The 12009-nt window shown below is 32.2% G+C and overlaps 1 protein-coding gene across 3 annotated transcripts in view; it reads left to right on the top strand.

Moving 5' to 3' along the window:
- Nucleotides 1-12009, top strand: part of CSMD3 (CUB and Sushi multiple domains 3) — a 1145609-nt gene that overhangs the window by 1066521 nt on the left and 67079 nt on the right. For 2 of the 3 annotated variants that reach the window (XM_040625739.1, XM_008689272.2), the window contains 5 exons: nucleotides 267-455; nucleotides 840-986; nucleotides 3215-3403; nucleotides 7581-7766; nucleotides 9315-9509. In XM_040625739.1, the coding sequence (XP_040481673.1) occupies nucleotides 267-455; nucleotides 840-986; nucleotides 3215-3403; nucleotides 7581-7766; nucleotides 9315-9509 (906 nt within the window). The remainder of the gene's footprint in view (nucleotides 1-266; nucleotides 456-839; nucleotides 987-3214; nucleotides 3404-7580; nucleotides 7767-9314; nucleotides 9510-12009) is intronic. The other variant, XM_040625738.1, reaches the window with a different exon arrangement.

The following is a 12009-nucleotide window of genomic DNA, read 5'->3' as shown; positions in this document are numbered from 1 at the left end:
TTTAAATTATCTATGTATTTATTATACAGAAAAGTAATGACTCTTCCATGTAATTAAAAAAAAGGAAATCGGTACCATAATTTTTGGGTCATTTCTCCATTTTTTGAGCTGCAAGCTTAATACAAATTATCTCTTCTAACATATAATTCAAAGTATTGTCTCCTTTATAGTTATTAGACATGAAAGCAGAGTACCAGGTGTTTAAAATGCAGTTTTCGCTTAGGTCTAAAAGACTAGCATGATTTAATGATATCTTTCTTTGATAGTGCTCTGCCCCGCCAATGAATTACGGCTAGATTCCACAGGAGTCATATTGAGCCCTGGATATCCTGACAGTTACCCAAATCTTCAAATGTGTGCCTGGAGCATCTCAGTAGAAAAAGGATATAATATCAGCATGTTTGTAGAGTTCTTCCAGACGGAAAAGGAATTTGATGTTCTTCAGGTGTATGATGGTAACCATGGTTTATATTTACTGCATATTCAGAAATTCAGTTCAACTATTCTAGTTATACTTGCAGATAAATGTAAGTGTAAATAACTGCTCTTAATGTTTTATTTTATCTTACAATTATTTTTAGAAGTATCAACATCCAGTTTATCTACATACCATGTGAAAACTGTAGTTATCTTATTATTTTACAAATTGTAGACTCTTCAGCTGTGGAATTAAATGTTTTAAACAAAGAGACCATGTTTTAAGTTACTGTTGATGAAATAAATTGGCTTTGGAGGAATGTCCCCATATATAATACTATTCTAAATATATAAAATATTAAAGATAAGTTGGAACATAATTGTTCAGCTGTGTCTAAAATTGTATTATTTTCTTTCCAAAGGACCAAATATTCAAAGTCCGGTGCTTATTTCCCTCAGTGGAGATTACTCTTCTGCTTTTAATATAACAAGCAATGGTCACGAAGTATTTCTCCAGTGGTCAGCAGATCATGGCAATAACAAAAAAGGCTTCCGGATAAGATATATAGGTATGCGATACAACTTCAGTACACCTCTCACCTACATCCTCAGTATGGTTGTGGCTACTGAGCACAAGCACAGACATTACTCAATGAGATGTGAATCTAAATCACAGTTCCTCCACTGAGGCTTCTTGAGCACTCTGTGTAACCTCTCTGTGTCTCAGTGTCCCCACTGTCATGATAATCCTACCTCTTGGGATTTTTGAAAAGATTAAAAGCATTTAGGATATAGATGACTTATATATGTTAATTATAAGTTAAACTGATATTGTGAATGCTTTTTTCCAATAGATTTGTTTCCTTTGCATTCTCACAAAAGAGTAACATTGTTGCTCAAATGTGCTATCTGACCTATTTAATAAGTCCTTTCTATGAGAAGGTTAAACAAAAGATGAACATTCCATGGTAAAAATCTTTGTTTTTGTTATTTTCCATCTATTTATGATACTTCCTAAATAAGTCTATTGTTGAAAGGGAAATGACCAACACATCATTAAAAACCTTTAGTTTTGAAAAAATGAATTGTTTTGTCATTACTGCTTTTCACTGAGTAGTATTTAGAAAGATATGCGCTGAAAATCCTTTTCAATATCAAGATGAAATAACTTTTCTGTATGCATTCCTGTTTATAAGGTCTAATGATTCTGAGCCAATAATTTTCTTTTCTTGTTGAGTAAGTGTATATAAATAGTTCTTCATTGTACAAAGATTATATTCCTTTTTTTCCCCCATCCTAAATCATGTCAGAGGCATGGCTATGTGCTCAATAACAGGATATTTGAGAACTAATCCGGCATCTCTTTCTGTACAGTGCTTGGACCATGTCTCCCCAAGCCAAGGCTCATTGCTAATCAGTTCAACTGAAAATTACTTTCATAAATATTTTACAAACAATTCTGACAAAACAATTCTAGACATAACATCAATAAATTTTGAATTTTAGTCCTTAAAATGTACTCTCATATTTACTCATTTTTATATAAGTTGGCATATATAGTGTACAAATTAATTTTTCTCTGTTTACTCTTAAAACTATAAGATGATAGTTTGATTTTAATTTTAACAATTTGTCTTTTACATTTTAGAATTGACTTTTCACTAATATCACAGTACTAATATCTATATGAATTTTGTCCTACAATAGATTTGTATTAAAGTTTTTTTTAAAATGTTATTAGGCATGCAAAGAAGAAATGTTTAAAAAAATTCAAATATATGCCCCAGTCATCATTAAATATTTTTTCATATTTGAATCTATGTTTCTGTCATATGAACAATATAAATGTCTTTTTATTAAATTTGTGCCAAAAGATGGAATTTAAAAGTCAGCACATCAAATTGTAGTTTTAATGATCATAATAACTTAAAGGGAAATTATTCAAATCAATTATAAGCATTAAACTGACTATATTATAGACTAAATCCTTATTTATGTTGATATTCATGATAAATTTTGATATAAATATATTGAAAACACAACTTTAACCCCAAGAATAGCTTGACATATTGTATATTCTTCTTTTAGAAATAATAGGTTATGACATATATATTCCAAGTCCAACTCTTTCTTCCTAGTTACCACTAAAGTCTTATTTTTCTCAGATGAATACATTGAAGTTTCAAAGGGTAAATGGATCCTGCCAGGCTGAATAGTCTTAAAAGTACATATATATGAAAAAGGCATTTGACATTATCTTTTGACATTTCAGACTTCAGAAGATGAAGAAAGTTTTATTTTATTGACATTTTTATCACCATATGTAAGCATTCTTGACAGCATGGAGACTCTAATAAACTGGGAGAGAGGACTATGGAATGTGGGGGGTCTATTTAGACAGCAACCAAAATGAAATGCATGACCTAACATGATACAGGTGTCTCGAAATCACTTCAAAGTTACATGTAAACAACATGCTCTAAAATATTACTACCAAGACTGTGGCATTTAGGTCCTTCAAATTACAAAAAGTACAGCTTCCAAAATTCACTGAAATATTTGTAGGGCTTTTGAACTGCCAGGGTGTTAAAAATATGTATATTTCAAACCTCTTCTGTGATGATAAAAAGTTCGGAGTTAGTTTTGTCTCCCAAAAGTTATGTCAACAGATTGTCAAGAGAATAGATTATATGATGTTCGTAGGAAGTACAATTCACACAGGCGGCAATTACAATGCTGGATTGTAAAGCATTTCTGATTTATTAATTATACAGTGATTCTTTTGTCTTTTGAAAAGCTTTCTACTGTAGTACACCAGAATCTCCACCTCATGGATACATCATCAGTCAGACAGGTGGACAACTTAATAGTGTGGTCCGCTGGGCCTGTGACCGAGGTTTCCGACTTGTTGGGAAAAGCAGTGCTGTGTGCAGAAAGTCTTCCTATGGGTATCATGCATGGGATGCGCCGGTCCCTGCTTGTCAAGGTGAAGTATATTATCCCCAAACGGAAAAACACATTAATAAAAGATTAACCCTGTTTAACTTTTGCATTTGGATCATTGAAACTTTCAAAAATATAAATATTCAGAAGCATATTATAGATGCCCCTCTTGAAAATAAGACTTAAACATGCAGAATGATAAATTTGAGAAGAGACACATTGTTTTATATTTCTTCATTTGTTGTGTGATTAATGCCTTTATTCTAACCACTCATACACCTGTGTATACTTATAAATTTTATTATTATTATTATCATTATTTTTTTAGAGAGAGACCACACACGAGAAAGTGGGGTGGGGAGGGGCAGAAGGAGAGGGAGAGAGAAAATCTTAAGCAGGCTCCATGCCCAGTACAGAGCCCCACATGGGGCTCAGTATCACAACCCTGAGATCATGACCTGAGCCACAATCAGGAGTCCAATGCTTAACCAACTGAGCCACCCAGGTGCCCCTATCTGTACACATTTTACTTATACATCTACCATTCCCATTACTTTGCTGTCAGAAAATGATTGACGCAGAGCTGGAGATTGCTTTAGTGTGGAGTCTGCAGAGAGAAAAGAGAGGATAAGAGTGGGCAGGGTCACTGAAGACTTTCACTCTGAGCGTGCAAAAATGTGCTCTCAGAGCAACAAATTTAAAAGAAGAAAATGTAGCCAGCCATCCACCACATCGTTTTTTCTTCACTGTTTAGCTAACTTAACAGAGATAGGTCTTTCCTTTTCACTTGTATTTTAAGAATTGAGGCACTGTCAGAGCAAACAGAATGACAAGCTTCCTATTCAACAAATGGCATATTTTAGATCTTTGGATTAGATCTTGTTTTTAAAATGTAGTCTCTTAGCTATGTGTAGTCATAAAGACAAGTGCAACATCAGTTATATAAGAAAATCTAATGTCATTGGACTTTGAAAATTTTTAATATTTAGCATATCACATTATTTTTTCCATATGAAATTTAAATTTATATTTGATTTATTCTACCCAGTATGAAGAGGGGTATTAAACAACTATGAACCCTCACATTAAAAAACGCAGAATATTCTCAGTTAATAAATAATAGGTCTTACCTATAATCTACTTATCAGAAGGAATTTATATAAAACAAATAAAATATAAAATAGAACAATTAAAATTTAAAATTGAACATCAGCAAGTTACAATAAGCATAGATATTACCAAACACCTGAAATGGGTTCTTTTACCTGTTAAACTGTAATTTTAATTCATGAAAAGATAACTCTCACAGGTAAGTACAAATAAATGAGAAATGAAAGAACTATTGTTTCCTCGTTCTGTTGATGCAAGAAATACTAATCACTTATTAGAATTCTGTGAAAAGTCATACCCTTAATGGCTTATCAACATTGAAAAAGCTGACTTCATGCTGACTAGATACATTTCAATAAACTATCAAAACATCTGCTTTTCTTTGACTAATGAATAGTATTCACAAATGCTTAGTATTTCCCAGAATTGGTTTGGAAAAGAAGAGTTAAATCAAAATATTAAATTAAATTAAATTAAAAAGATATTTGGCACAGTAAAATGATAACATGTTTATAATTCAAGGAGCCATTTCCAAAATTGATCTCTCATTATCATTGAAACAATTTTAAAAGATTAATTAGTTAATAAAAACCTTTGCTGCATGTGACCTATCTGTATTTGAACATAGCTAATTAAAATGAACTGGCTAAATGTCATTGGGAAGAGCTATTCACATAATGCAAATTTTCGTTTTGTTCCACGTTTTATATTCTTCAGTCATTTTTATTCTTTATTTCTTCAGTTTCTTTATATATCCTCATATATATTTGCTTGAGCAACAGTTACAGTAGATGAACACAGTAGAAGATAGAAAATCTGGTCTTCTATTTCTAGTTGGGTTTAGGCAGGTGTTTTATTTGTCTGCACATCAAATAACCCTTCACTGATTTCCTCCCCTTCAGGAATTGGAACCAGTCTCATCCCACTATGCAGCTGGGTATTGTACAGTGTTATGTAGGAACAGTCACTTTGCATTCTCTGCCTCACTTTTAATCTGTGTTCTTCCGAGAGTTCTGTAGAGAAGCCTCTGTGACAGCCACTCAGTGATGATGGTTCTTTTGAAATTGATTTTTTTTTTACACCTAAGAAGTTAAGATGTAATCTACCCATAGGCATAGTTGTCGTGCTATCATTTGAGCGTGTTGCCATTTTCTTAGGTCTAAAATATAGCCATTTTATACTGACCACATATGTGAAACCTGTTCATTTTAAATTTTATTTCCTTTCTACTTTGATCTAAGTTCAAAACCTCCACTACTCCAATAATGTATAGTTGATTTTTTAAAAAATCAGTAAATACACAGTCTTCGGTGGGGTTCAGTACAGAGATGACTTATTACAAATTGAAATTCCCAAAAGTCCTAAGTGGAAATATCAACATTGCCTGAACAGACATCAGGGAACCATTTATGTTTGCAGCATGATAGCAGGGATAATAACATAATTATATGAGATTGCTTGTATAATTTTTAAGTCAATGTTACTGCTCTTCTGTTCATTATTTGCAGGTTATCCGATTACGAAAGATCAAACCGTTCACCAGTAGGGAGTCTGCCATTCAATCTTGTGAACTTCATACAGATTTCACTAAAATATTCCACTTCATAGTAAAATTCACATGGATTAATTAAAATTAAACACCTAAGTGGTAGGTTTTCTAAAAGAAGTTGAAACAATCTGGGGCGCCTGGGTGGCACAGCGGTTAAGCGTCTGCCTTCGGCTCAGGGCGTGATCCTGGAGTTCTGGGATCGAGCCCCACATCAGGCTCCTCTGCTGGGAGCCTGCTTCTTCCTCTCCTGCTCCCCTGCTGTGTTCCCTCTCTCGCTGGCTGTCTCTCTGTCACATAAATAAATAAAATCTTTAGAAAAAAAAAGTTGAAATAATCTTAGGTTGAAATGAAAGATAGGTAACTGGAACACAAGTCTGTAAATACTAAAACCGAACACATATTTTTCTGTTATTTCTTTTAATATGAGAAAATGTAGTTATAAGTCTGGTATATTTTATAGGAAACCTAGAAGACTAGATAGGTCAGCATTCGGAAATTTTCTGATTTTGTAGAGGTAATACAGTACATATACCAGATGTTACATAACTCCAGCTGGTTGTGGAGCTGTATCCATAAACAAATACACTAATTTTTGTGCAGACATATGTACAAATGTTTATACATATCTGAATATGATATAAAAGATACACATAATCTCATTTTAATCAGGGCTTTGCTGCCAAATATATTTGTTGGAAGCTTATGTTTCTTCTTTGTTTTTGGAGATGCACATGTGTACTTGTAGAGCAAAGATGGCAATCGATCTTAGAGTGTATCTGTATAGTCATTTGAATTTATGAGATGTGAAAATACCTGATACACAATACAGTAAATAAAAAATTTTACTGTAATCATCACATTATGGGAAAACTAATTTCACCTAAATCAGATTTATTGTAGATGAAAAGCAAGACATCTAAGACATATCAATGAAATGCAGGATGATTCAACCTAGGTTTTAAGACAATATGTCCAGGCCCTATATTTATTAAACGTGTTGATCACATGATAATCTATGGATGGTGTCCAAGCACATAGAGTTTGGACCTAAGACAAAGCAATATCCAGCTTCCAGTTAAAATAAATATATGCATCTATGCATTGTATTCCTGATACAGGCAAAGTCCTGATGAGTATTAGTTACCAACACCTTTACAGTCTTTAATAATTATCTGATTAATTGACCAAACTTGCTGTGTGGTGGCCCAGTTATGCATTAGCTCTAGATACACTTTATATTTACCCAATTTTCATTCTCATATAATCTATATGAATGCTGATAACCATGCACACACTAACAAGAAACCGAGTAAGAAACCCAGAAATGAAGCATTAATAATGTATGGATTCACCAATAAAAAAAAAAAAATTCAATAGGAGTTTGAAATAAATTATTCAAAAAGTTATGGTTCAGGAAAGCTTTTCTAGGAGATATTCTGAAATTGTTTCAGAGGAGTTAATAAAATCCCAAATAGTTTTAAATGCTTTACAATTAAAGAGCCTTATCTACTAAATTAAGTATTTTTCTGTTTCTGTGATTTTGTACATGTATTCATTCTAGCAATTTCCTGTGGGATTCCTAAAGCTCCAACAAATGGAGGAATACTCACAACAGACTACTTGGTAGGAACCCGAGTTACCTATTTTTGTAATGATGGATATAGATTGTCATCTAAGGAACTTACCACAGCCATATGTCAATCAGATGGAACTTGGAGCAATCATAACAAGACCCCTCGCTGTGTTGGTATGTGTGTGAAGGAAATGGTATCATTTGTGTTTCTATTTCATCTTGTATGCTTTAAAAGTTTATGTATTGTTCAAATTTTAGAACTAATCCCTGGAATGAAATGTGATGTCTAAGAGGGAAATAAAAACTAATTAAGCTGTCTTGTACTATGAACAATTAGAAGACACTATAAGGACATAAATTCCAGAATATTTATGTCAAAAATTAAAGTGAATTTTATTTTACATACCAAAGTTTCACTTACTTCGTAAAAATTCACTCATCAGTTAACATGTACTTTCTGTATATGTCCTTGAAAAAAAAATTAAGGATTTATCATTAATAAAATTATATTCCAAAACGTTCAGCTCTGATTTTTATAAGGACAAAAGATGTTGCTAAAATGATCTATAACTTTCAACTTTCATCAGTATTCTTCAGGTTACTTACATTTAGAGTATTCCCATTGCTTTCATTACTACTTTAATAGGTAAATGAATATTATGTAATGGTGACAGCTAATAGTTCTGTTAAAATATTTGGCAGCAAAAGAATTGGAAAATGTTGGCTTAAATAAGGTTTTTTGTTTGTCTCTATATTACATTTATTTCTTCTCACTTAATACTAACATATCAACTTCGTTGTCATTTCATTTAAAATGACAGTTGTTAAATTATGTACAGTCTTAACATAGGTATTGAATAATGCTTCTGTTTATCTTATGCTGAGCAAGTTTTGAATTAGCCAAAGTTTACAACTCTTGCACAAAAACACCATTCTCATAAAATAGATTACCTCAAAATACAGTCCTTCCAAAATTTCTGAATTAATGAGAATATGTTGTTTCCATATATTGCCTCTTGTGACCAGCGCTGCAATGAACATAAGCATGCAGATATTTGAGATCCTGATTTCATTTCCTTTGGATGAATACCCAGGTTGGGATTGCTGAATCATATGGTAGTTCTCTTTTTAATTTTTTGAGGATCTTCCATACTGGCTCTGCATATATATTCCATAATGGCTGTGCCAGTTTACATTCCCACCAGTTATACCAGGGTTCCTTTTTTCCTACATCCTGTCATTTGTATCTCGTAAAAAAGGGAAGGAAGATTTCAAAAAGGATACTTTTAAATCAGCTTCAAAGAAAAGAGAAATTTTTAACAAATTAATATAATTGGAATGATTTATCACTAAAATACATTTCATGTCTTTCTATATTAAGGAATAAATTTGGATATGATAATACAAAAAAAAAAAGAAAAGAAAGTAGAGGGTAGAGGTAAGGCAGTAATAAAGATTCTGGGTAAACAGGATAATATGTACACAGACTTTGAAGTGTGAAATAGTGTAACATATTCAAGGAACTTCCAGCAATGCTGTAGAGCTGGGGGAGTGGAAAAGATTGACATGGAAAATAAATTTTTAAAAAATGTTAAAGGACTTTGGCACAATAGTGAATGAGTTAAGGTAGTGGTGATGTAGAGGATAGAATAGGTACAAGATGCAGTTAAGAAATAGAATAGGCATGACTGATTAACATTTCTATTCTTGGTTTTCGTACAGTTGTTACATGTCCAAGCATCAATTCCTTTACCTTGGAGCATGGAAGATGGCGAATTGTGAATGGCTCCCATTATGAATACAAAACTAAGGTAGTTTTCAGCTGTGATCCTGGTTATCATGGACTGGGTCCTGCTTCTATTGAATGTCTTCCTAATGGTACCTGGAGTTGGAGAAATGAAAGGCCGTATTGCCAAAGTACGTATCCACTCAGCTAATCTTATTTCATAAGCTATTCTTTTTTTAAAATTTAAATTCAATTAATTAACATATAATGTACTATTTGTTTCAGGTGTATAGGTTTTTGATCCATCAGTCTTATATAATACCTAGTGCGCATTACATCACATACTCTTTCCCCACTTGATTGAATTGCTTGGTCACTTCCTTTTCCAAACACACTAGAGCAATAATGAAATAATATTATTAAAAAGACCATTTATTCTCATTAAATTTTAAAATTTTGTAACTGTTTTTTTAGTAAATGCTCATGAAAAAAGCATGGGCTTTTGATAACAGAAATCCTGTGTTTGGATTCTAAGTCTCGTTTACTACAATAAACTTAATAATGCCTATTGTAAACTTACAACTTGCCAGGCAGGCACTGCTTTTAGACCTTTACATGATTAATTCATTATTGCTTAGTTAACTATGTTATGAAGAGGCTGATGTTATTATACTTATTTTGTCAAAAAAAGAAACTGAGCCCCAGGTTTAATCATTTTACACAAAACACAGAACCTATAAATGGTGGAGAAATGAGATTCCATCCAAGCAGTCAGACTATATACCCTATGGCTTTTAATCACTATATTATATGATGTTTACTTTCTCTGATTCTAAATTTCTTAAGCTAGAAAATTAAAATAATACCCTCCTTGTAGTTATTATAAAGATTTAATGGTATGTGTTATGTTGAAAATATCAGCTAGAACCTGATTCCCAGCATGACCTCAATAAATATTTATTGAATCAAATTGAATATATTGTTATTCTGTTTCCATGCATTCTTATAATATAAATGGCCAGTGTCTAATATAGATAAGCTAACTGAACATAGGACATTCAGATGAAATATTATGTAGTCCCTTTGAACTTCCTTCCCTACATTTATTGAGTATTTATTTTGTGCCAGGAAATACGCTAGGCTGAAAAATCATTCTTCCATTTTGTGTCCAACACAACTCTGTGGCATTTATGATGTAAACACTCATAATTTATAAATTAATAAAGGAACCAGAAGTCTAAATAGGATTATGATTATGATGATTAAAAAGTTCAACAGAGCAGACAATGGTCTTTGTGTAATGAGTATGCAAGTATCTACTATTATTTTACTGATGAATTTCCTATTTTGCAATCTATTTTTTTAACATCCATATAAGGGCATTGCCCTATTTTATATTGATGAATTAAAAATCTCAAAAATAGATGTCAAAACTGTAATTGTGATATTCTAAAAGTATGGCATCTATATTTGTAAATTTTTGCCCTGTTGCTTCACATTTTCTCCTAGTTTTCTTTGCTTTTAGCCTCATTATACAGGCACATGGGATAGAGATATTTCAAGGAGCTAAGGAAAAAATATCTACAATAAACCTTTAACTCAATCAGGCATTCAAAAATGTTTGTCTCATTCTTTTGTGATGATGTAGAAGTGTTTAAGGGATCATCTATGATTTGAAGGGTTTAAGGGATACATAAAACAAGGTCCCAGCCTACAGGTAAGAGTAGGGTAAAGACAAGGAATCTAAGGATTGCAATTCACTGAGAAAATGGAAAGAATAGCGATTTTGCTGATTCTCTATTCATCTTTTAAATTTAAAAAATATAAATATTAGTATTATTAATAAGTAGTATAACTACTGCAAAGGGTTGTTGAGGGATTAGTTCAAAACAATCACTATATTTAAAATTTTATATACAATTTAAAGTTTGCAAATTTTCTGTGTAATGGACACCTAATGCCTAGATCTGAAAGTCAGCACTGTGGGGTGGTGGCTAAGTATTGGATTCTAGAGTTTGAACACTGAGTTTTAATTTCGATTTAACTATGTCCAGGCTGTGTGACCTTATTAAAGTGACTTAACCACTATGTGCTCCTTCCTAGTCCATACAATTCAGATATTGACTCCACCTACCTCATAGAGTTGCTTTGAGAATTACTTAACTTATAGCACTACTAGTAGTGTCTGATACAAAATAAGCACTCAATAAACATTATCCACTATTGTTTTTTATTCAAGAAAGACATTTCATTTGCAGTCTTTAAATATGAAGGAATTATAAGAGCTGGATTCTAAATGGCCTAGTGAGTCAATCTCTTTTTCAGTTTTTTAAAACCTGCAAAGTGTGAAGTATCATTTTATCTAATGGTTTTTGTGAAAATCAAATTATGTTTTACATGTAAATTTCTTTATAAACTTTGGAGATCTCAATGAAAATTACTTGTAATTACAGGCATACCTCAGAGATATTGTGGGTTCAGTTCCAGACCACTATAATAAAGCTAATACTGCAATAAAGGAAGTCAAATAAAATTTTTGGCTTCCCAGTGCTTATATAAAAGTTATATTTACACTATACTATAGTCTGTAATATCATTTTGTTTAAAAAAACAATGTACATACCCTAATTAAAAAATACTTTATCGCTAAAAATGCTAACCATCATCTGAGCTTTTAGCGAGTGGTAATCG

The sequence above is a fragment of the Ursus maritimus genome, unplaced genomic scaffold, assembly GCF_017311325.1.
Source record: "Ursus maritimus isolate PB19 unplaced genomic scaffold, ASM1731132v1 scaffold_9, whole genome shotgun sequence".
NCBI lineage: Eukaryota > Metazoa > Chordata > Mammalia > Carnivora > Ursidae > Ursus > Ursus maritimus.
This window is presented reverse-complemented; position numbering and strand designations above follow the sequence as displayed.